At 39.3% G+C, this 21,081-nt stretch overlaps 1 protein-coding gene across 8 annotated transcripts in view; it reads left to right on the top strand.

Moving 5' to 3' along the window:
• The window catches only part of UBE3A (ubiquitin protein ligase E3A), a 50,293-nt gene that overhangs the window by 16,990 nt on the left and 12,222 nt on the right, over positions 1-21,081 (top strand). For 5 of the 8 annotated variants that reach the window (XM_088520769.1, XM_088521139.1, XM_088520701.1 and 2 more), the window contains 3 exons: positions 2,230-2,274; positions 12,340-12,650; positions 16,284-17,545. In XM_088520769.1, the coding sequence (XP_088376895.1) occupies positions 2,230-2,274; positions 12,340-12,650; positions 16,284-17,545 (1,618 nt within the window). Of the gene's footprint in view, positions 1-1,906; positions 2,002-2,229; positions 2,275-12,339; positions 12,651-16,283; positions 17,546-21,081 lie in introns of all 8 variants that reach the window. The other 3 variants (XM_088520962.1, XM_088521016.1, XM_088520833.1) reach the window with 1 other exon arrangement.

The following is a 21,081-nucleotide window of genomic DNA, read 5'->3' as shown; positions in this document are numbered from 1 at the left end:
TGACCTTTCTTGCATGCTAAAATGCCAGTTTGCTCTTTTAATTTTGTGAGTTTTTTTTTATATGGCTGTGTTTTGGAAAGCTTGAAGTGACTAATACTCTTCACTTTTTTTAATCACCACTGCTATGCCACTGATATTTTTGTAGCAACTTAAAGTGCTACTTTTATCCAGAATTTCATGAGTTTGCATTTTCTTTGACCAAAACAAAGCAGATAAACCCTGCCTTAGACCTGCCAGGCTAGCTCTGGGCCATTTTTTTTCAATTCATGGATGTGACTAGAGGAGCCAGCCAGTACCAGTGTAAACCCTTGCCTTTCCACCACTCCTCAGGTTGTATGGTTTGTAGCACTTCTGTGCTTGGGCAGGTGATTGGGGAATAAAAAAAAAGTGGAGGGCCCTTCCTCAAGTGTTTAGTGACCTGCTTCAGTCACAGGAGTTGAAGGGAAATTGATTGATATGTTTTGGTGTCAACTTTTTTTTGGCAGTACCTGTTTCATTACTCCAGAATTTTAATGAGTAAAGGAAAAGCACTTTGGAGGGAGACTAATAGAGACCAGTTTTTAAAACAGAGCTTTTTGTGGTTGTTGCTCTTCATTTAGAGGGTGCTGGCTTTTCAAGCACCAATGTAAGTGTAGTCGAATACTAAGTTTAGAATTCTCTCTTGCTCAAGCTGAATGTTATAACTTACTGAAATATAAACAAATAACTTCCTATATCTTCCATCATTGCAAAGTATCTGGTTAGCCTAGGAATTTTAAGTTCTCTGCCAGAAGTGCCTTCTAGGGATTGGTTTTATTGACATAATGCTGAAAGTTTGGTAAATTACAGAAAACTGCCACGATTTGCTATACCTATAAAGGAACGGAGATTAAGTGGAAAATTTTGAGAACATTCCAGCCTTTACTAACAGGGACCAGACAGTAAGAGAATTGGAATTGATGAAACATAGGAGAGGAGGCTGTATTTCAGGTATAGGTGGAAACTTTGCAGTAGCATTTAGAAGAGTGACTGTAGATATATAATAAATCTTTAAAACTGTATAGAAATTACCGTAAACAAACTTCCCTAGTTCAGCACGCTTTGCCATAGCTTTTCTGTGCTAACCAAAGTCCTCTAAAAGAAACTGAGATGAACTCGCTGCAGAGCGAGTTCTCTTTGTAGATACTAGCTCATTTCTGTTTGAGAAAACTGTCATGAAAGGCAATTTTTTTCCTGTAAGCCACAGAGTTTTACTGTTACGGCTGTGCTTATTTCCACTCTTCAAACAATTAGTATCCAGCATAGCAGTTCTGCTCACATAAGTCACGTAAGATCTTTATGATCTAATTTTGTGGCAGTTGGAGGTGATTGAAGGCGAAACTGCTGCTCCTCTACTGCCCTATCTCCTGGATCTGGATTCTGCTCTGGCTGAAAACTCCCTAGGTGAGGGGACGTCCAGAGGAAAGGAAAAAAATTAATCTGTCAGAAAAGTAAATGTTAACTACCAGAACCATTTCCACACAAGGAAGATGAAGGGATAAGGAGGAGTTCAACAACTGTAACTTAACCTGGTTAAGTTAATATGGAACTTCATCCTCTGAATTCCTCTGTAAATTAAATCAAAGGCGTAAGCAAACTGTTGCACAGCTGCTGCTCAGAAATACCAGGCAGCTAATACCTTTCTGAACAGTAGTGGCTGGAATGAGGAAGCAGAAACCTCTCTCTAGTTGTGCTCTCTCCCAGTAACTGCTCTGTGAGACTATCCTATGTCTGTAATTTAGAATGATGAGAGAAATACCTGGAATTTGTTTTGAGATTCTATTGAGATCTGCTTCTGAGCTCTTTCTTCATAGAGTCCAACTGTGTAAAGGATCTCTGTTTTAAACAGTTGACCACTGATAAACTTCAGCATACCTTATGATTACAGGAATGGTTATGAAGAATTAGCCCAGAGCTGGTGCACTGTCCAAACTGAATATGGAAGTACTGCCAGCAGAAATCTCCTGATATAGCTGTTTTCATGTAAGCTGTGGAAAAATGCTGTCCTTAAGTCAAATTTCTTTAATATTCTCAGATTTTCTGTTATAAAATGCACTTTTGTCAAGCAAGGTAAATGTGTAAACGCATGAAAGCTAATGCTTTTAGTGGCAATGTAAATAAATGTATTACAATTTTTCAATTTTCCTAGTTCTTCATATTTTAATGACTTAAAGCCTTAAGCACTGTTTGTTATTTTACCTGTATTTGCAGATCACCAGGAGAACCTCACTCTGAAAACATTGAAACTAGCCGAATGTAAGTAGATGAACGAATGAGTGTATTGGTGCATCTTTAAAAACGTTCTGACCATGTGTAACAATTACTCTTGCACCTGGCTAGGGAATAGAAACTAAAGTAGAACTGTGAAACAGCTTGTGGCATTTCTTCCGAAAACTTCTAATTCATATTTTGCTTTGGGGAGAGAAAAAAAAATAAAAATACTTTTAAGCATTTGTGTAGGAACTTTCTCAGCAATATTTTTGGGAGGTTGGCTTTTGAAGTGTGTTGAGGGAGAGGCTGAAGGGGAAGTTCAGAGGTTTACTGTGAACCAGTAGATGGTAGTGTAATACAGCATTTAAAATCTACAGGCCTATATTCAGACTTGATAATAGGAATGTAATTTCTACCTGCTATTCACTAACACGTTGCATGAGCTTGAAGACAGTTCAGTACTAATGTGCAATACCTGCCAGTTTCTACTATAGATTGCTGAACTAAGAAAAAAGTCCAACTTGATTTTGCAAATCCAGCTGTTAGCTACTGTGAGATACACAAAATTATCTTTCACTACGCAGTACTCTTTTAGCTCCTTCCTAGCAGTCCTGAGTTTTGCTGGGATCTTCATGAGCATAAAACTCAAGGTTAACTTGCAGCAAGAATGTGGTAGGCAAAAATGTTTGTTCCCATTTCAAATTGAAAAGGGTTTAGAGGGAATGAGGGAACTCTTTTAAAATAAAAAGTTATTTGGAGTTTTCTTAGGTTAGCAAGCGCAGGCTCTTTTCCAGCTGTTTGAACAAACCTCTTTTGGAACTGAAATGAGGAAACCATAAACATTGCCTTTCTGGCTTAGAAGAGACATCCCAAAATAACAGAGAGTGTGTAGCCCAGGCGTTAGGGTACTAGGCTGGGCTTTAAAAGTTCTTAGTTGGCTTCTCTTTTACAAGTAATTTCTGTGACTTTAAAAGAATTAGTCTTCTCTTACCCACCCTACCTAAGTGGTCTGGCATTTTGCACATGGCGAGCCAATTCGGATGCCAATTTTAGGGTGTTTTGCAGGCAAGGGACACGATGTGAAGTGCTCAAGGATTTCTCTGCTATAGCTGCCCAACTTCCAGGGCCAGAGTTGAGGTGGGCCTTTCTGTGGGCTGCATGCCTATCCTTGAAAGGTTTTTAAAAAAGGAAACAAGCAGCACTTGCCTCATGTATTTCTGGGCATTCAGCAGTTCTTCTGGAAAATAGTTTGCTATCGCTCTCCTTTCCCATCTCTTCCAGTAGTGCTATTCCACTGCTGTGAGGGAATGTCTTACTCCTTGAATATAAACCTGAAAGAAATAAAAAGCTCTAGTAGCAAGCTTCTGTATGGAGAATACTTTTTTTGGTGCATAGGGGTCATCAAAATTGTTCTGATTATGCTCTGTTATTTGTCTAAAATCTGTGCCAGACTGCCAAGCGGGAGGGATCCATGTATGTATTCAAGTAGCAGTTCTCAAATACTGAGTATCAATACATAATATAATTGCAGAACCACAGTTTTTAATACTGTATCATATTATGACATGTATCACCAGTTGTGGGTAATGTCTCTATTCCTGCTACATAGCCACTTTTACCACATAAGGAGGCCTAGTGTGCTTGGTAACAGAGTATGATCTACAAACCTACTGTGCACCTAAAATAACTATGTTTAGATGTCAGTAAGGCATCTAAGGATCAAGGATTATACAAGTTCTTTTTAATTGCACAATAAACATGTAAGTTGGGTAGGTTGGCTAATACTCAGGTCTTTGTGTTTTCCTCTATATTAGGAGGATAGTTACATGTGTTTTGCATGCTTTGATTAGAAACAAAAAAAAAGTACTCTTTCAGACTCATACAACAGATTTTTCCATGGGTAAAAGTACTACCTATCCCAGACTCTTGAAATTGTAGCTTTGTGCCTGATGAGTGTCTCGGTGTTAGCTCAGAGTTGAGACCTTTTATTTTTTCTCTTAGCGTGCATTCATGTCTTGTTTTGCCCCTTAAGACCAGTCTCTTCACCTGTCTGCTCCTGTCACAAATCTGCAGGAGCTTCCAGTTTCAATTGGTGTATCTTAAAACCTGTTTAAATTGCAGGTTTTCACTTCTTGCTTTAACAATAACTTGACACTTCTTACCAATTAATGCATCTTCACTCTGGAGCATATTGCCACATATCAAGGGCAGAGTGTTGATATTTTGATATGATGCAAGTTTTCTGACAATTCAACTTTTCTTCTTTCTGCTTTTGAGGTTGGGGATGCTTTTCAACTATGACATTTCTGCTCTTTTCAAGGCTTTACACCCCCTATCTAAAGTGTTGTTACAGTTGCGTTTGATACATAGTCATCTCGTAGGTTCAATATTTGCTCAATATTTCCTTTGAAAGACAGCAAAGGGAAAACTAGCAGCTTCCAAATAGTTTACCTGAAAAGCAAATTATGGCCATTGCAAATACGTGCAGCAACTATATAGATACTAGTGCTTCATCATACCTGCTTTCAGCTGCCACCTTGGTGCTTTCTGGACACAGGACATCTTAAAGTATTCTCCTCCTAGCCAGAACATAGCTTTGAACATGAGCCCGCACTGCAGCGTGGTGGCCACGGCACCAGTGGTCCCGTGGGCTGCATTAGGCAGAGTGTTGCAGACAGTTGGACAGGGCTTTATCTTTCCCCTCAGCTCCGCTGAGGCCACGCTTGAAGAGTGTTGGGCACAGGTCTGGGCTCCCCAGGACGAGACAGACATGGACATACTGGAGCGAATCCAGTCAAGAGCCTCGGAGATGATTAAGGGACTGGAGCGTCTCTCACAGGAAGAGAGCCTGAGAAAGCTGGGACACTTCAGTCTGGAGAAGGCTCAGGGGGATCTCCTCAGTGCACATAAGTATCTGGTAGGAGGGTGTTGAGAAGATGGGGCCAGCCTCTTTTCAGTGGTGCCATGACAGGACCAGAGGCAGTGGGCACAGACATATATAGCAAATTCCAATATAGCAAATTCCACCTGAACATGGGAAAAATGTTTTGCTACTGTGAGGGTGGTTGAACAGGTCACCTGGGGAAGTTGTGGAGTCTGTGTCCTTGGATATATTCAAAGCCAAACTAGACATGGTCCTGAGCAGCATGTTCTCATGACGCTGCTTGAGCAGGGGGAGTGGAGCGCATGGTCTCCAGAGGTCCACCCTGGGTCATCCCGTTTGGGGCCCCTTTATTAAACCTTGCCCCATGAAGGGATTTTTTTTTTTTTTTGGCTTGTGCTGCTTGCTTTACTGCATTTCTTGGAAAGGAAAGTTACAGGGGGTGCCTTTCTGCACACCCAAAGCCTTGCACAGTGTCATATTATGCCCTCTCTAGGATGAATTTTAAAATGCCTTCAGAGAGCCTTTTGCAAGGCATCATTTAGCCAGGCAGTGGCTCCCTTGAGGACTTTCTCTCAGTTAATAAGACTGTGTATCTGCTCTAGTCCAGAATTATTAGTGTCTTAAATTTGGCGACTGCTTCAGTTACACTGATGGTGTCTGTTTTTTCTTTGCTTCCAAGAGCAAAAGTGCTATGAGACAAGCTATTTCTATAACAATTTAAAAGAACAGAAATGCAAGATTTTGCTGTGAAGTTTTTGTGGGGAAGAAGGTGCATTTTTATAACTTAAAAAAATGGAGAAGTGTAAGTTAATCAACTGTTTAAACACCTCGATTCCCACAGAGTTCGAGGAATACTATAATCTTACCAAACCAAATTTTGCCAAAATTACTAAAAACAAACTGCTTACTGTGGGAATAGCTCTCTCAAACTGTTCAGTCCACAGGTGTAGACTGTTCTTAAGCTGGCAGCTAGGGTGCTTGGAGCCCTGACCCCAGGTTACTCACGGCCAGAGTTTCTGCGTAACCGTGGTCATGCTTCTAGGACAGTGTCATAAGGAGTGAAGGCACAGCAGAAGAACGTAACCGTGGAAACCTGGCCTAAAAAAAAGTTCGGAGTCAGCATTTAGGTTTCTTTTCTGCAGGACTTCCTTACATGTTTCAATGGTCAGTGCTCTTCATACACCAGCAGTTTTCCTTCTCTCTTGAACAGTGTCATCTTTATCATGCTTTCCACTGGAACACTTCAGTGGGCCAGAGGCCGGCAGAGTCCATGGCCCCAGGTTGTTGTTGTGATATCCTTAATGCTGACACCGCAGTGACGTCTCAGCCTTTTTTTAGCACTACAGATAGGAGGGCAGTGTATGAATATTCGCATCTGCAGATTTAAGCTTGCTCAATATGAGAAGTTTAGTTTCTGTAATTGCGTTTGCTGCAGTGGTAGGATTCGTTTTAGGAAAAAACGTGGAAGGTAGTATACAATGTGTTTTGCATAATAGTTAATTAAAACATCTTAGTTTGTTTTGTTCTGGGTATATGACAGTCACATTGAGCAGTACCAGCAAGTATGTGAAGTTCCTGAGAAAACTTTGTTCTGTTTCTTTCCAGTGAGACGCAGGCGATTTGGCATTATTGTGCCCTCGCAGCTAGTATTTAGTTTAGTAATTTTAAAACAAATTTTTTAGAACTAGAATTTCTTGTAGAATATCTTGTGCAATTTCTTACCAATTAGTCATCATCGTTCTTTGCAAGCTTCACAGCTGATTGAGGATTTTCTTCTTTGAAATATTAACATTAACTAATGTGCTCAAACTAAATAAGAAATTACAAGCTTGTAATTAGTCCTAAGCTTATTACTAAATTTATTCCAACAGTAATTGAAAACATCACTTTATAGCTTATGTATGTTTGTTTATTAAGGCTATCTTTCTCCCTGCCTTTTCAGAAGGCACTATGAACTTGAGGGTAGCCTTTTAAAACGTGGTAAAATATGATTATGAGGGTGCAACTAAACACATGGAGGAAAACAGTGCGCAGAGCTTGAAACTGAAATGCAGAAAGCAGCGTTTAGATTCGTGGAGATGTCCATTCGTAACCCCTGTTTCAGGCTGGTCTTGATCTGCTGGTTGTTTTACTTTCTAAAGGACTGTGTAAGTGTTGCAGCCATGTAAGTCACTTCATGTTCTCATCTGTTAAGGCATATACTGAAAGATGTTTTGTTATTAATATTTTAAAATATATATATTCTCCCTATTGCTATCCAGAAGATTAACCCTAATACTTCCTCTAGTTTCCATAAACATTACTGTTTTTCATTCGTTTGGAATATTTCAGTTTGTTTTCTGTTATTAATTTTTTGGCCTTAAAGAAAACAGCCTATGAACATTTTGTGACATCTGGATTTCTAATGGTTTTGTTAAAACAGTCTGCTTTAAATTATTCATTTAGTAATACTGGACATCTTGGAGCAATGTGAAAATTCTGTGTAGAAATCATGCCTAAGTGTGCGTCCCAGGTAGGACCTACTCAGGTACTACTCAGGACCTACTACAGGACCTACTCTTCTACTCTGATATAATTCTTCCTTTAATGCTCATATTTCTAGACAGCCATGAATCCTTCAAACTCTTTCTAAAATTTAGATAAACTGAAAGTTAGAATGATGCTTTTATACAGATATCTTTAACATCAGATATAATATTCATCTAAGTTTCAAATCCTTTGTATTTGAAATGTAAAGAAGCATGTACTTCAGATTTATCCAAAATGTCTTAAATGTTTAAATTTCTGTTTTTCTCCATTGCTCAATAGTACTTACTTTGTGTAGTATTTCTGCATATTTAACTTACTTGAGAAATGCAAGTTATGTGCTGTTGCATAGCCACTTTTGACTTGCCAGATAAAGAACATTCAGCACACAATTTCTTTTTTTGTTTTAGACATCCAAAAGTTACTTACAGCTCAATACACTTTTAAATAGATGAAAAGAAGGGTAGAGGCTCAGTGTTTCATGCTTCTAGTGATGCTCTGCAGTTTTGGCAGCATTGCAGTTATAAGTGTGAAATAAATTACACTTGGCTTTTTGTTACTCTAGAACAATCAAGATTGAAACCAGGATGCCTTTAGGCATTTTAAGTACTGCAAGAGCAGTTCAGCTAATATTTGTAGCAAATATGCATGTGATTTTGTTGGACTTGGGAGGGGAAAGAGCAACGCGTGTGTCTCAGGCTCCTCTCTCCCCCTGCTAAGGTAGGGTTTTTGCCTGGGGAGGTTATAACAAGCCCTCTGCCCCACGGTGTGCGAAGCCGTCACAGCCGTGACCCGGCCGGAGCAGTTTCATGCTGGGTGTGCAGCAGCAGCGTGTGCCTTTGCAGACAGGGCTGCAATCGAGTCGCTGCAGCTGTAGCTACTTTGGAAGATGTCTCTGTGCTGATAGGTAGTAAACTTGGCACTGGATTCAAGTGACTAGTTACTCTTCAGTGAATCCCTGGGTAGACATTTGGAGTGAGTTGTAGACTTTACTGTGCACTGCGTGCTAAGAACAGAGGTGTTCGTGCATTACCTCAATCAGTGAATGAATTTTGATGCCTAAATCTAGGAATGCAGATTTTTCTGAGTAGTAAAGCACCACAAAGAGAGATAGTTTTGTTCTCTGGAGATACCTTCTACATTCTCTTAATAATATAGGAAGCTCAGCTTCTCTGCTTAGCATACTGCAAGCAATATGCTTCGAGACTGGATGGTAGAGGTACTCCCTCGAATACCTAAATGGGTATGTGCATGGCATATCGTACTGTTCTGTAAAGTCATACATTAGTTGATCCCTTTACTTGCACGCCAGCCACACTGTGTTCTCCTGAAGTGTTTTAGGACACTAACCCCACAAAGGGCTGCTCTCAGTAAAGCCTATTCTACCTTTTTAGGGCTGTGTCCTCGCTTTTAAGGTCTTAACTTTTTTATTTACCTAGATAATTTGCCTGAGACTGTGTGAAACGTCTGTGAAGAAGCCAAAAAAATCTAAGACTATAGCTAATACAAATTGAGTCGTTTGTTTCCATAGTTCATTGATTTTTTTTTTTTTTTTTTCCTCTCTGTAGACCATCATTCTCTAATAAAATTTCGTAGAACTTAAGTCAGTGAGTCTTTGGCCATGGGTCAAAATAAAGACACTATTACAGGCAATATTCCTGTAGGCCTGGGAGAGTTTGAGCAGCAGTTCATCGTTAAAGTGAATGTGTAAATAGATCTACAGCAGGCTGCTACATATGCACTAGCTCAGTTACAGTGGTCATAGCACAAAGTTGTTGCGTTTTGGTTTTGGGGTTTTTTTTTCTCCCTTCTCTGTATTTCAAGTACCGTGATTTTTTGTATGTGGGTCTAAAAATAAATCCCACCTACATAAAACTTGTTTTAATAATTCTTCTACATAAAGATTCAAAATCGATGTGGGAAATTCATACTGGTTCTGCTGAAGTTTTTGTAGCATGCTTTAAAATTTTATTTTCATTAATACTTCAGCTGAACTTCTTCCCTCATGGCGTATATGGAAGCAAAAGATATGAATCCCTTAGAAGTCAACGGTTAGAGAGGGTGACAGCTCCAAGCTTAGCTTTGACAACCAGTAGTTCAAATCTCCGACTTATAATGGAGTGTTGTTTAATATTATGTGCATTATCAAAATAATATTTATGCACTGGAATTACTTTATTAAAACCAGATTAGATATAAACCAGCAGGATATGCACATGTCCGACAGTTCCTCTAGCTTGCAAACTGGTGAACTGTCGTCTTCATGTTTAGGGAATTGATTGCTTTACACCATACATTTAATCTAAGTAACTTCAGCTGTTTTCGAATTGTTTTCTAGGTAAGCTGAGCTCGTTCCTTTCTTGGAGGGATGAGAATCACAGAGTTTTGCATTAATCTTATAAAGCTCGAGGGCCTTAATGGCTCTAAATATCCTAAATATACATTTCTTAATTATGAGAAATAAATATGCATAGGTATATGGCACAGTTCATTTAAAAAGTTTATAGCAAAGATCTTGAGTCTTGCATTTAGACTGCAGTAGAGAGAGAACGTGAAAGGAAAATGTGGTGCAGAAGGCTAGGGTTAAAGTGATCATGCAAGTATGAAATAACTGTCATTTTGTATGCACTGGGGAAAACATTGATGCTGACTGGAATAACAGAAATTAAAGGGACAGTAAGTGTTGAGCTGAGCTGGAAAGACCTGTCATGGAGATGCCAGAGTAATGTGTTTTTTGCAAGAAGAGCAAACAAGGAGCATGTTGGTGAGACTTATGGCCTTAGCTCAGGTGTAGAAAGTCAGTGTGAATGGGAGAAAAGAGTTTAACTTGATACACGTCTCTGCTTACAAGTGATGATATTCTGCCCTTTAAATCTGAAGGTCTAGAATAATTGAAAGAATCATCAGCATAAAATGCTGGCATTTCAAAAAAAGTTGTCTGTGAAATGATATACTTAAACTGTATGAAAGCAATTCTGTTTTTCTAAACTTCTAAAAGCTGCAGTATGAAAGAGATCGAAATCAATATATATACACGCATACACACACATATCTATAAATATGCACACACACATTTCTTAGAGTGAGCAGATTTTCCTAAGCCCAGGTTTAAAAACTGCGTAGGCTAGAACTTGATCAGAATATAGATCAGAATGCAGCTGTTCCCTGTCTGTACTGTATTTGTTCTGAGTACTTGATTATTTCACACTGTTGGTGCTGCTTTTGTTTTTCACTGTCTTCCAACTCAGGCTAGAGGTTTCAGGACTATCTTCCTATTCTGTTTTATCTTGAAGCTCAGTAGGGCTTTTGGAAAATCACATAGGAAATAGTTTTCTTTGTATGAAATATATTCTTTCTTCTCTAGGATCATGAGATCTTGAGGGGTGAAAGAAAAGGAGCCAGGGTGTTCTTGCTGAGCAATGCACCCCTCAACAGAGTTGCTTTCCCAACTTGAGGCCTCTTTAACTTCTCAGGCAGCTGCACTGAAGCTCTGATCCTTAACCAGCCCCTATTGACAGCTAGTTGCAGCAAGTGCTGAGTAGCAGCAGTGGGTCTCATACTTCAGTTATGCCTTCTCATAACCTGTGTGTGCATCAACTTCTGGGAAAAGCGACTTTTAATTGTCACAAGGTCTGATGGAAATCTTGCTTCCTATGTTTTTAATCTAAAATTGAGCATAACGGGTAGGTGTCACACCTAATCAAAATGTTAATAGTGTTGTTTCATAACTGATATTTTCCATTAATAATTAGTTTTCCTAAATGAAGTGAAGGTTTTCAGGTTTCTTTTCAAAACATGATGAAATGCAATGCTCTTGATGCTGCATGAGACATTATGTTCTGTCCTAATTATCTTCAGCTTTTAGCTAAATTCTTTAACATTTGCATGTTTCTTTATAGGTGTATGGCTTTCTTAGTTGCCCAGCTTGATTTTTTTTTCTTTGTTTATATATAGTACTGAGTACATTGAAATGCTGGGAGATACAGTTGTAACTTTCACAAATATTTATGCCATGTATAATCGTGCGAGAAAGGGGAGGATTTGGCAAAACTGTTATTTAAAAGAACTGTATACCTTATTACAGTGAGATGAGATTAGTCAGCCTTGAGGATATCTTTAATTGTGGTTATGTTAGTAGTGTAATTAATCAAGGAACATTTTTTTTTTTCCCCTCTCTTGATTAAATAACAGAATAAGTATCACATAACCTAGACTGTCTGGAAGCTTGCAGTTGTGCTAACTCTGGTGTGTTAGTGGTAGCTTTGCTTGGATACCTGTCTGTATCTTCCCTCTGTCAGTGGCAACTGTACCTCAGTACTATACATCGAAGACTCAAATTACCAGTACAGGATCCAGTTCTGTTTGACTTTCAGCCTTGCTTTGCATCTGAATCACTTGTCAGTGACAATTGAGATTGTTCAGAACTGAACACGAATGTATCCACTAAAATGTGAAGCTGAATACTGCACACAAACAGGTTTTCATTTACATCTGACCCACAGATGAAATTGTGTTAAATATACTTTCGTTCATCAAGATGAGAATCCTCCATTTAAAAAATTCCCTGATGTGTCCCATCTGATTCAGAAATCTTGTGTTTCAGTGCCTGACTAATCTCTGCCTTGCTGATGCTTTTGACTGAGCTTTGTATGTAAAAACCCTACTAATCCTTATACTCACTGTTTGAATGTTTGCTACAGGAAGCGAGCAGCTGCAAAGCATCTAATAGAGCGCTACTACCACCAGTTAACTGAGGGCTGTGGAAATGAAGCCTGCACGAATGAATTTTGTGCTTCCTGTCCAACTTTTCTCCGTATGGATAACAATGCAGCAGCCATTAAGGCCCTCGAGCTTTATAAGATTAATGCAAAACTCTGTGATCCTCATCCCTCCAAGAAAGGAACGAGCTCAGCTTACCTAGAAAACAATTCCAAAGGTGCCCATAACAATTCCTGCACGGACAGAAAAATGAACAAGAAGGAAATGCAAGGCCCAAGAGATGACTTTAAAGGTAAGATCTCTTCTGGAATCTTCATAAAATAGAATACATTCAATATGCACAATTCTAAGCCTCTGTATTTCATTGTGATGGTGTTTTGGTAACATCTTAATTACAATACAGTATTTGGTCGGTAAATATTTGATTGTAAAATGTGAAGAATGGCTCAGTGCATCTCACTGCATTCAATTCTCGATCTTTACCGAGTCTGCGATAACATGTGTATGCATCTGTTACCTCCTGAGATTATCAAAACTAAACAAACAGGAATACAACAGGAATGTGTTGTTTAAAAAAAAAAAAACAAAAACGATTTGCAACAACAGTAATCTGCCTTGTTTCATAACTCCTCTGTAACTAATGAGTTATAAGAGTTATATTTTGCTTGACTAATTCCCAATCTTGTGTTCAGAAACATAATGGTTAAAGGAAGTATGATGCAGTGGATGGTAGGCTTGGGTAGTAGATTTGATGGGGCAGGGGAAGACGAAATAGGACTTCAAATTCAAAATTCAAATTCATTGATTCATCGAGGAAAGGCGAAACCATTTTTAGAAAAGAATAAAAAGGCTTCCAGAATCAGCAATAAAACGTTGCCCTGCTTGCACTGTGCAAGAGGTAAGAGACTGCAGTCAATGCTGGCATCAGTTTGTTCTTTATCTGATGCAAACGATAGACTTTCTCCAGATTGTTTATGATCTGAGTAAGGGGGAGGGGAAAAGGCAACATGTGTCTCCTGCCAGACTAACACTACACTGTAACTCTCTGTCTTGGGATATATGTTTGTCTCTTAAATTTTTGTGCATTTTTAATGGAGGTGTGTGTGTATATATAGGATTTTTTTCCCCCACCCTATCATCCTTTCTCCTCCAGATAGATAGCTAATAGTCTTTTTGATCTATATCCAGACACTGACTGTTATCTAAAGCAGTGACTCAGACTTCGCCTGTTGCAGAATCACAGGTATTGACCTGTCTTTGTAGCTGAGTGGCTAGAGAGCATTAATGGGCTCTTAAAGCTCACCTGAGATTCTTAGTTACCTTTGGAATCAGATTATATCTTTGGAATCTGACATAGTAGATTCTTTAATGATCCTTCTTCAACTGCAGTTGCTTGGAAAAGTGCAGTCAGATTGAAGAAAGTCAAGGAAAAAAGTATACACTTTGTTTTTATGTTTCAATTTTAAATTTTCAATAAATTGAAAGAAAAGCCCTTCAGAAAGAAATACTTAAATTACATCTGTAATGTTAAGCCCTAAAACTGTTACCTGTTAGGAGTGATGTATCTGAAGACACTTGGCAGCCTCTGAGTAACATTTTTTAGATAACACTTGAAAAGGAAAAGATATCACAAAACCTACAAATATGTAAAAAGTATGGGCTAGAAAATCAATTTTATATCTGTTGCCATTTCGAAAATCAGTATCTCATTTAGTCAGGAAAGATCTCTCCCACTGTTATCACTTAAACACTTAAAGCAGGAACAGAATGGTTAGTGGTCAGGCAGTAGATATACCTGACGAAACTTCTCAAAAAGATTCTAAGACAACTAATATCTCTTAACTAGAGTGAGAAAGCTCAATGAAATTGAAAGGTGGCTACTCGATCACTGCTGAAACTTGATTTCATGTACAGATTTGTCATGGAATAGCAATAGGTTTGTAAAAGCTCACGAATTCAGACATAGACCAGCCAATAATTGACGGGTGAGAAGGACGCTTCATTTATTTGGTTTGGTCTCCAATTAATCAGTACCTGATAAAATTGTATCGGATGTTCATCGTGGCTAGAACACAAAAATGGGGAGGACTGTTACAGCAGGTCAGTTGATATGGTCACATGGTACGACTTAGAACTAGCATGAAACTGCAAATTAAACAAAATTTTCACTGGAAGCAGCCTTGTGCCTTAAACAGTAGAACTATGCAGAATTGATAGGGGAATTCCTGCTGGAAGTATGCGTCGTATCAGTAAGTTTACAATTCAGTAGTGATTCTTATGGTATGAATAACCTCTGTGCCCTGGGGACAAGGAGTTTGAGGCTGTGAGGAGCTGTGGCATACAGCAGCATCTGCATCAACTGCTAAATTTGTGTTACTTTTCAGTGTGCTACTTGCATGTGTGCTACAGCCAATAAATGATAGATGTAGTACTAAGCCTGCATTACCTCATAATATTTTTGCTACTATTGCTTTTTTAAGTGTGACAGATCTTAGTTTTGAAACATTTTCACTGTTTTCACACTGAAGTTCTTCCAAATAGCATGACATTAAGCTTACATTTTCTTACATGCTCTAAGAATGTTTAGGTGCTCTGCAGAAATCAACAAATTGACTTCCTTTATCCCATCTAGTCTTTATTTCTAGCCTAATGACTGCTTGGAGTGAATGCTAGTGCAGGCAATCTCTCTTTAAGTCTTGACAATTAAAACAGTGTGCCCACACTTTCCCGGAGGTGGCTGCCCTAGTGTTGACTAGTGATGCAGTTCTGTGATGTATGTTCTTGGGGCTGCAGAGAAACTACTGCATGGACTGCAGGTAAAGCCTGAGTCTGGCAGAATTTCAGTATTTGTGCTAGAACACCATATTATCCTAAAACACGCTCGTTGGAATTCCAAGGAATATATAGTAACATTAAAATATAAAGGAAAAGTAGATTTGGTAGTAATCCTGCTGATTCTACTAGTAGTACTGGGAGTCAGTCCTACACCTGATGTGAAAATATTTGTGGGTCCCACCTGAGAATTAGCATAGGAAGTTACAAGCAGTGTTTTCTCCTTGCTGTGATACTTGCTCTGTCCTAAAGAGAAAGGAAGGTAAAATTAGCTGACAGGCCAACAGATGAGTTATTTCACATTGGTGCAATCAGCTGTTTGGAATCTGTGCAAATGCTGTGTATAAACCAGCTTCTTGCCTTGCGGAGCACCCTGCGAGAGGTCAGGAGGTTCTTGCTGACGAGAGTGTTTAAATTGCTCCCCTCGGTGAGGCCTCACGCGCGGGGAGTAACCCGCACACCCAAAGGTGTGTGCAGCTGCGGAGGTCGCAGGGACTTCTGAGCATGTGTCATGTTCTGGGGAGTGACTTCTGAGGTTAGTATGGAAACTGTTGCAGAAAGTGTTAAAAATAATTTTTAAAAAGTATCATCCAACAAAACAACTTACTGAGTCTTTTCTTCAAGGTTTGTTGGGGATGGGGGAAGCACTGATACAACCATGTGGACAGAAGATGTTGGTACAGTTTAGCTGGGGTATAATACAGTTTAGGATATCATTTAATGACTCGTGCATTAATGGTGCAGATTTATCAGCAGCATTGGTGCTCCATTACACAGTTTTATCCATCAAGTCTCTGAAGGTTTAAACATCCTGTTGTTTTAGTTGCTGTTGTTGAGGCAATGCAATTTTATTGAACACTACTAAATGCAGACAATAGGCTGATATTCTAGCGCAGCTGGTTCTCAGTCATTGACATCCGTGATAAAATGTTATACTAAATCATAATCACTAATGGGGTATTAATGAAATTATGAAGTATATATATCTTGAATTTATCAGCACTGATATTGCTTTTTTCCCAAGTGTTAATGATGATGTGCAATGCAGATTCCTGATTAGTTAGTAATATTATTTTTCTTTTTAATTTTATAGATGTGACTTTTCTAACAGAAGAAAAGATCTATGAAATTCTTGAACTATGTCGAGAGAAAGAGGATTACTCCCCTTTAATCCGAGTGATTGGGAGAGTATTTTCTAGTGCTGAAGCGTTGGTACAGAGTTTCCGAAAAGCCAAACAGCACACCAAGGAAGAACTTAAATCTCTTCAAGGAAAGGATGAAGATAAAGATGAAGATGAAAAGGAAAAGGCTGCCTGTTCGGCTGCTGCTATGGAAGAAGATTCCGGCGCATCATCATCGTCGTCATCATCATCAAGAATAGGTGATAACACGCAGGGAGATAACAACCTCCAAAAACTAGGCCCTGATGAAGTGTCTGTAGATATTGAAGCAGTCAGGCGGGTCTATGATAGATTACTTTCTAATGAAAAAATAGAAACTGCCTTTTTAAATGCACTTGTGTACTTGTCACCTAATGTGGAATGTGACTTGACTTACCATAATGTGTACTCTCGGGATCCTAACTATCTGAATTTGTTTATTATTGTTATGGAGAATGGCAATCTTCATAGCCCAGAATACCTGGAAATGGCTCTGCCGTTGTTTTGCAAAGCAATGAGCAAGCTACCCCTTGCGGCTCAAGCAAAACTGGTCAGATTATGGTCTAAATACAGAGCAGACCAGATTCGGAGAATGATGGAGACATTTCAGCAGCTTATTACTTACAAAGTCATAAGCAATGAGTTCAATAGTCGTAACCTAGTGAATGATGATGATGCTGTTGTTGCTGCTTCAAAGTGCTTGAAAATGGTTTACTATGCAAATGTAGTAGGAGGGGATGTGGACACGGATCACAATGAAGAGGAAGACGAAGAGCCCATCCCAGAATCCAGTGAACTAACTATTCAAGAACTGTTGGGTGAGGAAAGAAGAAATAAAAAAGGGCCTCGAGTGGACCCCCTGGAAACTGAACTTGGTGTTAAAACTATAGATTGCAGAAAACCACTTATCCCTTTTGAAGAATTTATTAATGAACCACTGAATGATGTTCTAGAAATGGACAAAGATTACACTTTCTTCAAAGTAGAAACAGAAAACAAGTTCTCTTTTATGACCTGTCCCTTCATATTGAATGCTGTTACCAAGAACCTGGGACTGTACTACGACAACAGGATCCGGATGTACAGTGAGCGGCGCATAACCGTGCTCTACAGCCTAGTGCAAGGACAGCAGCTCAACCCGTATCTGCGACTCAAAGTGAGGCGTGACCACATCATAGACGATGCCCTGGTCCGGGTAAGTCAGCCAGCAGCACAGAGCTCGGGCGTTTGGGTTTGACTGCTGCAGACGACACAGCCTGTGCCTAACTGGACAAAAAATGGTTGAGAATTCAGTCCTTAATGTATGGGATTTCCTCTAAGTTTGGCCAACTCCTGTATCGGTGCCTTGGTTTCTGTGACTGTCCTGGATCATGGTCCAGTCGTGGGAGGGGGACGGGTTTCAGGTGAAAGTTTGAATCAAAGACGTTCAATTTTGGTTTCTGGTGGACTTCAAAACATCAGGATATAAGAGTCTTTAGAGTGACAACAGCCTAAGTAGATGATGATTCTTATTTCTCTGAGTGTTGTTGCAATTCTATGTAAATAATGTTATGGCTGGGAAAAAGGAAGTAAGACCTATCGGTACCGAAGAACTGTGACGCCAGCCTGTCTCTAAATATGCTGGCATCTTAAAGTAAAGCCGAAAATAGAAGCAATTTGTTAATACGTTTTTTGAAGATGGGATACTATCTATGAAAAATAGTTGATGGTAAACTCTTTACCTTAAATGTATCCTTTAATTTCAGGATCTTTCCTCCTCCCTTAGTTTTTGTTTACACAGCTGTTATTTCTTTAGAGTTCATTATTGTGTCTTCTGTTATTAAGTAAAACAGGGTTTGCAAATTCTTAAATTAAGCTTGTTTTTAAGGCTTGTTGAATGGCCTGTCAGATTGTGTTTTTGGAGAGATATTAAGAGCCGTATCACATTGCAGCTCTCAAGCCAGCTGTTACTTGCAGTTAACTCCAGCAGCTACAGAAAGCCAATTGTGAGGGCCTTAAATGAGCTCCCAGTTTGATTTTTGTGAGGACTTCTTAATTTTCAGACAGTAGTCTGAAAATTGCTTCTTGGGAAATGCTGATAGGACTTAGGGAAAAGCTTTGTGTCAAGCACCAACAGCAGAAGAATTGCGGTGTAGAAATGGCTGTTGTCTATGAAATCAGTTTTTAGATCAGACCAATCAAACATGCTGTTCTAAAGTTAAGCCCTACCGTGTACCGGTTGCTTCATGTCCCTTGTAGTTTTGCAGCCTCTGTGGCATATAGTTGTATCCCATTATACTTGGTCACGTTAGTGTAATGGAATTTATTTGATTCAATTTGTTTCGCAAATTGCAAAAAATGCTAATAAAAACAGGTAAGAAAAGCACTGCTACTTTGGGAAAGGAAGGGCTGAAAAAGGGTAAGATCTAGTTGCAGGGAGGTCATCTTTGAAATATCCATTCCAGCAGTGAGGAAGTGCACCTTCCTGCTTTTGCTCAGGGCAGGAAAGAACATACACAACTAAGAGAAAATGTGCTCTGCCTACTGCTTGTTGTGGAATGGCCTTGAAACCTTTGAGAAAAAACTGTGTCCTGTTGCTTACAAAGCTCCAGGGCAGCAGCAAATTGCGGTAGTTGGTTCTGCGTTTGAGCTGGGCTAAGCAGTGCTCGCTGCGCACGTTCCTGGTCTGTTGGCGGGGCAGGTGATTTAAATCCAATCAGTTTAAACTCTAGCATATTAATTTAAACTGAGATGCCTTTGCAGCAGCCTGGCACAGCCCAGCAGTCTACAAGTATGTGTCTGGGCAGTTACCATAGATTTTTTTTTTTTTTTATGGCTGTTTAGCTAAGCTGCCAGAACATGTTAAATTACAGTGACCTGACTCTGTCAAAACCTCACGAAGAGCAGGGATTTTAAATTGTTTATGCTGAGACAGAAGATAAAGATAAATTTGCGCCAAATTCGAGCAATCTGAGCTAAATTGTTCTTGTCGGTGAGAACAAGCGCAGGCCAGGCACTTTCCACGAAAGTAAAAAAGAGATTATACCCAAGGAAATGGAGATGAATGCAGACGTGCTGCCCTAGCTGGAGGAAGGGAGCTGTTTCAGAGGGATGTACTGCCCAGAAAGGAAGATACCCAAGAAAGGAAGTTCATCAAAAGCTGTTAAATGGAAGCATTTCGTTGTGACCCATCAACACACCTCAGGAAGTCGCTAAGAGGGCAGTGTGCTGGAAAAATGTACTGGGAAAATAATGTCCTCATATTTTTTAAAAAGTATTTTTTCCAACAGTGGACACAATCTGTTAGATAAAACTGTTAGAGTTCTGTACTGCTGCTAAAGGGACTTCCCCTGTCAAACTGAAAGCGATTTTTGGCAGCAATTGCAGTTTGCTTTCACTGCGTAGCACGTGTGAAATAGGTCTGAGAGAAATCTTCATTTTCGTGTCCCTGTCCTTAAAGTGACGGACAGTAACGCCCCTCCGCGATGCAGCGTCTCTGAATGCAACTGCAGCTCGGAAGCTCCTTCTGAAGTAACGTAAGGCTGTGCTTTCTGCACCCTTTCCTAGCCAGGGAACACCCAGATTTAAGGCAGGCAGCATGTGCTTCAGCAGCAAAGCTGCAGCGGTGGCAGTTGCAGCCTTGGATGTGGTGTTCAGCTTGGGAAGGGCCTCTCTGAAAGCCATTAATAAGATCTTGGCAAGGCAATTTTGTCATTTGTAAAAGCATATTCTTAGATCTGTTCACTGTCAAAGTAGTTCCTAAATATGTTTAAATTACAGGTAAGTAGTATTTCAGATATTTTACTCTTGGGCATTGCAATTTTAACTTCAGAGGCTCGCACTTTATAAAACTCTTGATCTGAATACTGAGTTGTTTGAATTGTGAGATGAATATGAAATTACCCACCAGACTTGTATTTCTGGAGGACACTCGCTGCGGTCTTTTTTGACTGTACATTAACCTGACAATTGCATGCTGAAAGCATTCTCCAAAACATTAGGTAAAATGAAGGTGAGGTGACCTTAAACCTATTTTTTGTATTGATGCTAGATATTTTTCAAGCAAATACATCAATCATCTTTAATAATGATTTGTCTTTGCAAGTGGGCAAAGTTCTGTTCCTTCCTCTGCTATTCAGTTCAACTCATTAAGTTATCAGCAATACTTCAAATATTTAAACTCTTAGAAATCATTGTGTGTGTCTTCTTTTGAGACTACTTCATTATAACGAATATGAGGACTGGCAAGTGATTTTATTTCTCTAGAGGTTTTTCTCATGTAATATGGGAAACTTGAAGTAAAACCTTTTAAATATTTTTTAGTAAGTAGTTCATCCAAATTCAAGCAAAACTTTCACTTAGATTCAGTTTGATGTCTTTGTATGCATGCCATGAGAAACTTGATTTCTGTGTATTAATATGGACCTAATGAAATGTTCTTTCCTGTATTGTACACTTACTTGTATGTTTGTTAGGCTGAAAAGTTGAGGGTGACAGATGTTAATCCTTCCTTCTATTATAAAACCCTAAAATTTGGAATTTGATGGCAGACTTGAGTTTGCAGTCCTGGAGAGCAGTTAACCTGCCGGTGTCTACAGGGCTCAGAAAATCAGCTGCGCTGCTGTGCCATGGTATGGGGACATGGTAACAGGAAAGGAAACTTGTCCTCAGATCCCCTGTCCTGATCTCCTATTTTCATCGCCTAGAGGCTATTTCATTCCTTCCCTTCCTCTGATTTTACTCTTTTTTGCA

Source organism: Tinamus guttatus, unplaced genomic scaffold (genome assembly GCF_059628265.1).
Source record: "Tinamus guttatus ecotype Peru unplaced genomic scaffold, ASM5962826v1 Tinamus_guttatus_pri_ptg000002l, whole genome shotgun sequence".
NCBI lineage: Eukaryota > Metazoa > Chordata > Aves > Tinamiformes > Tinamidae > Tinamus > Tinamus guttatus.
This window is presented reverse-complemented; position numbering and strand designations above follow the sequence as displayed.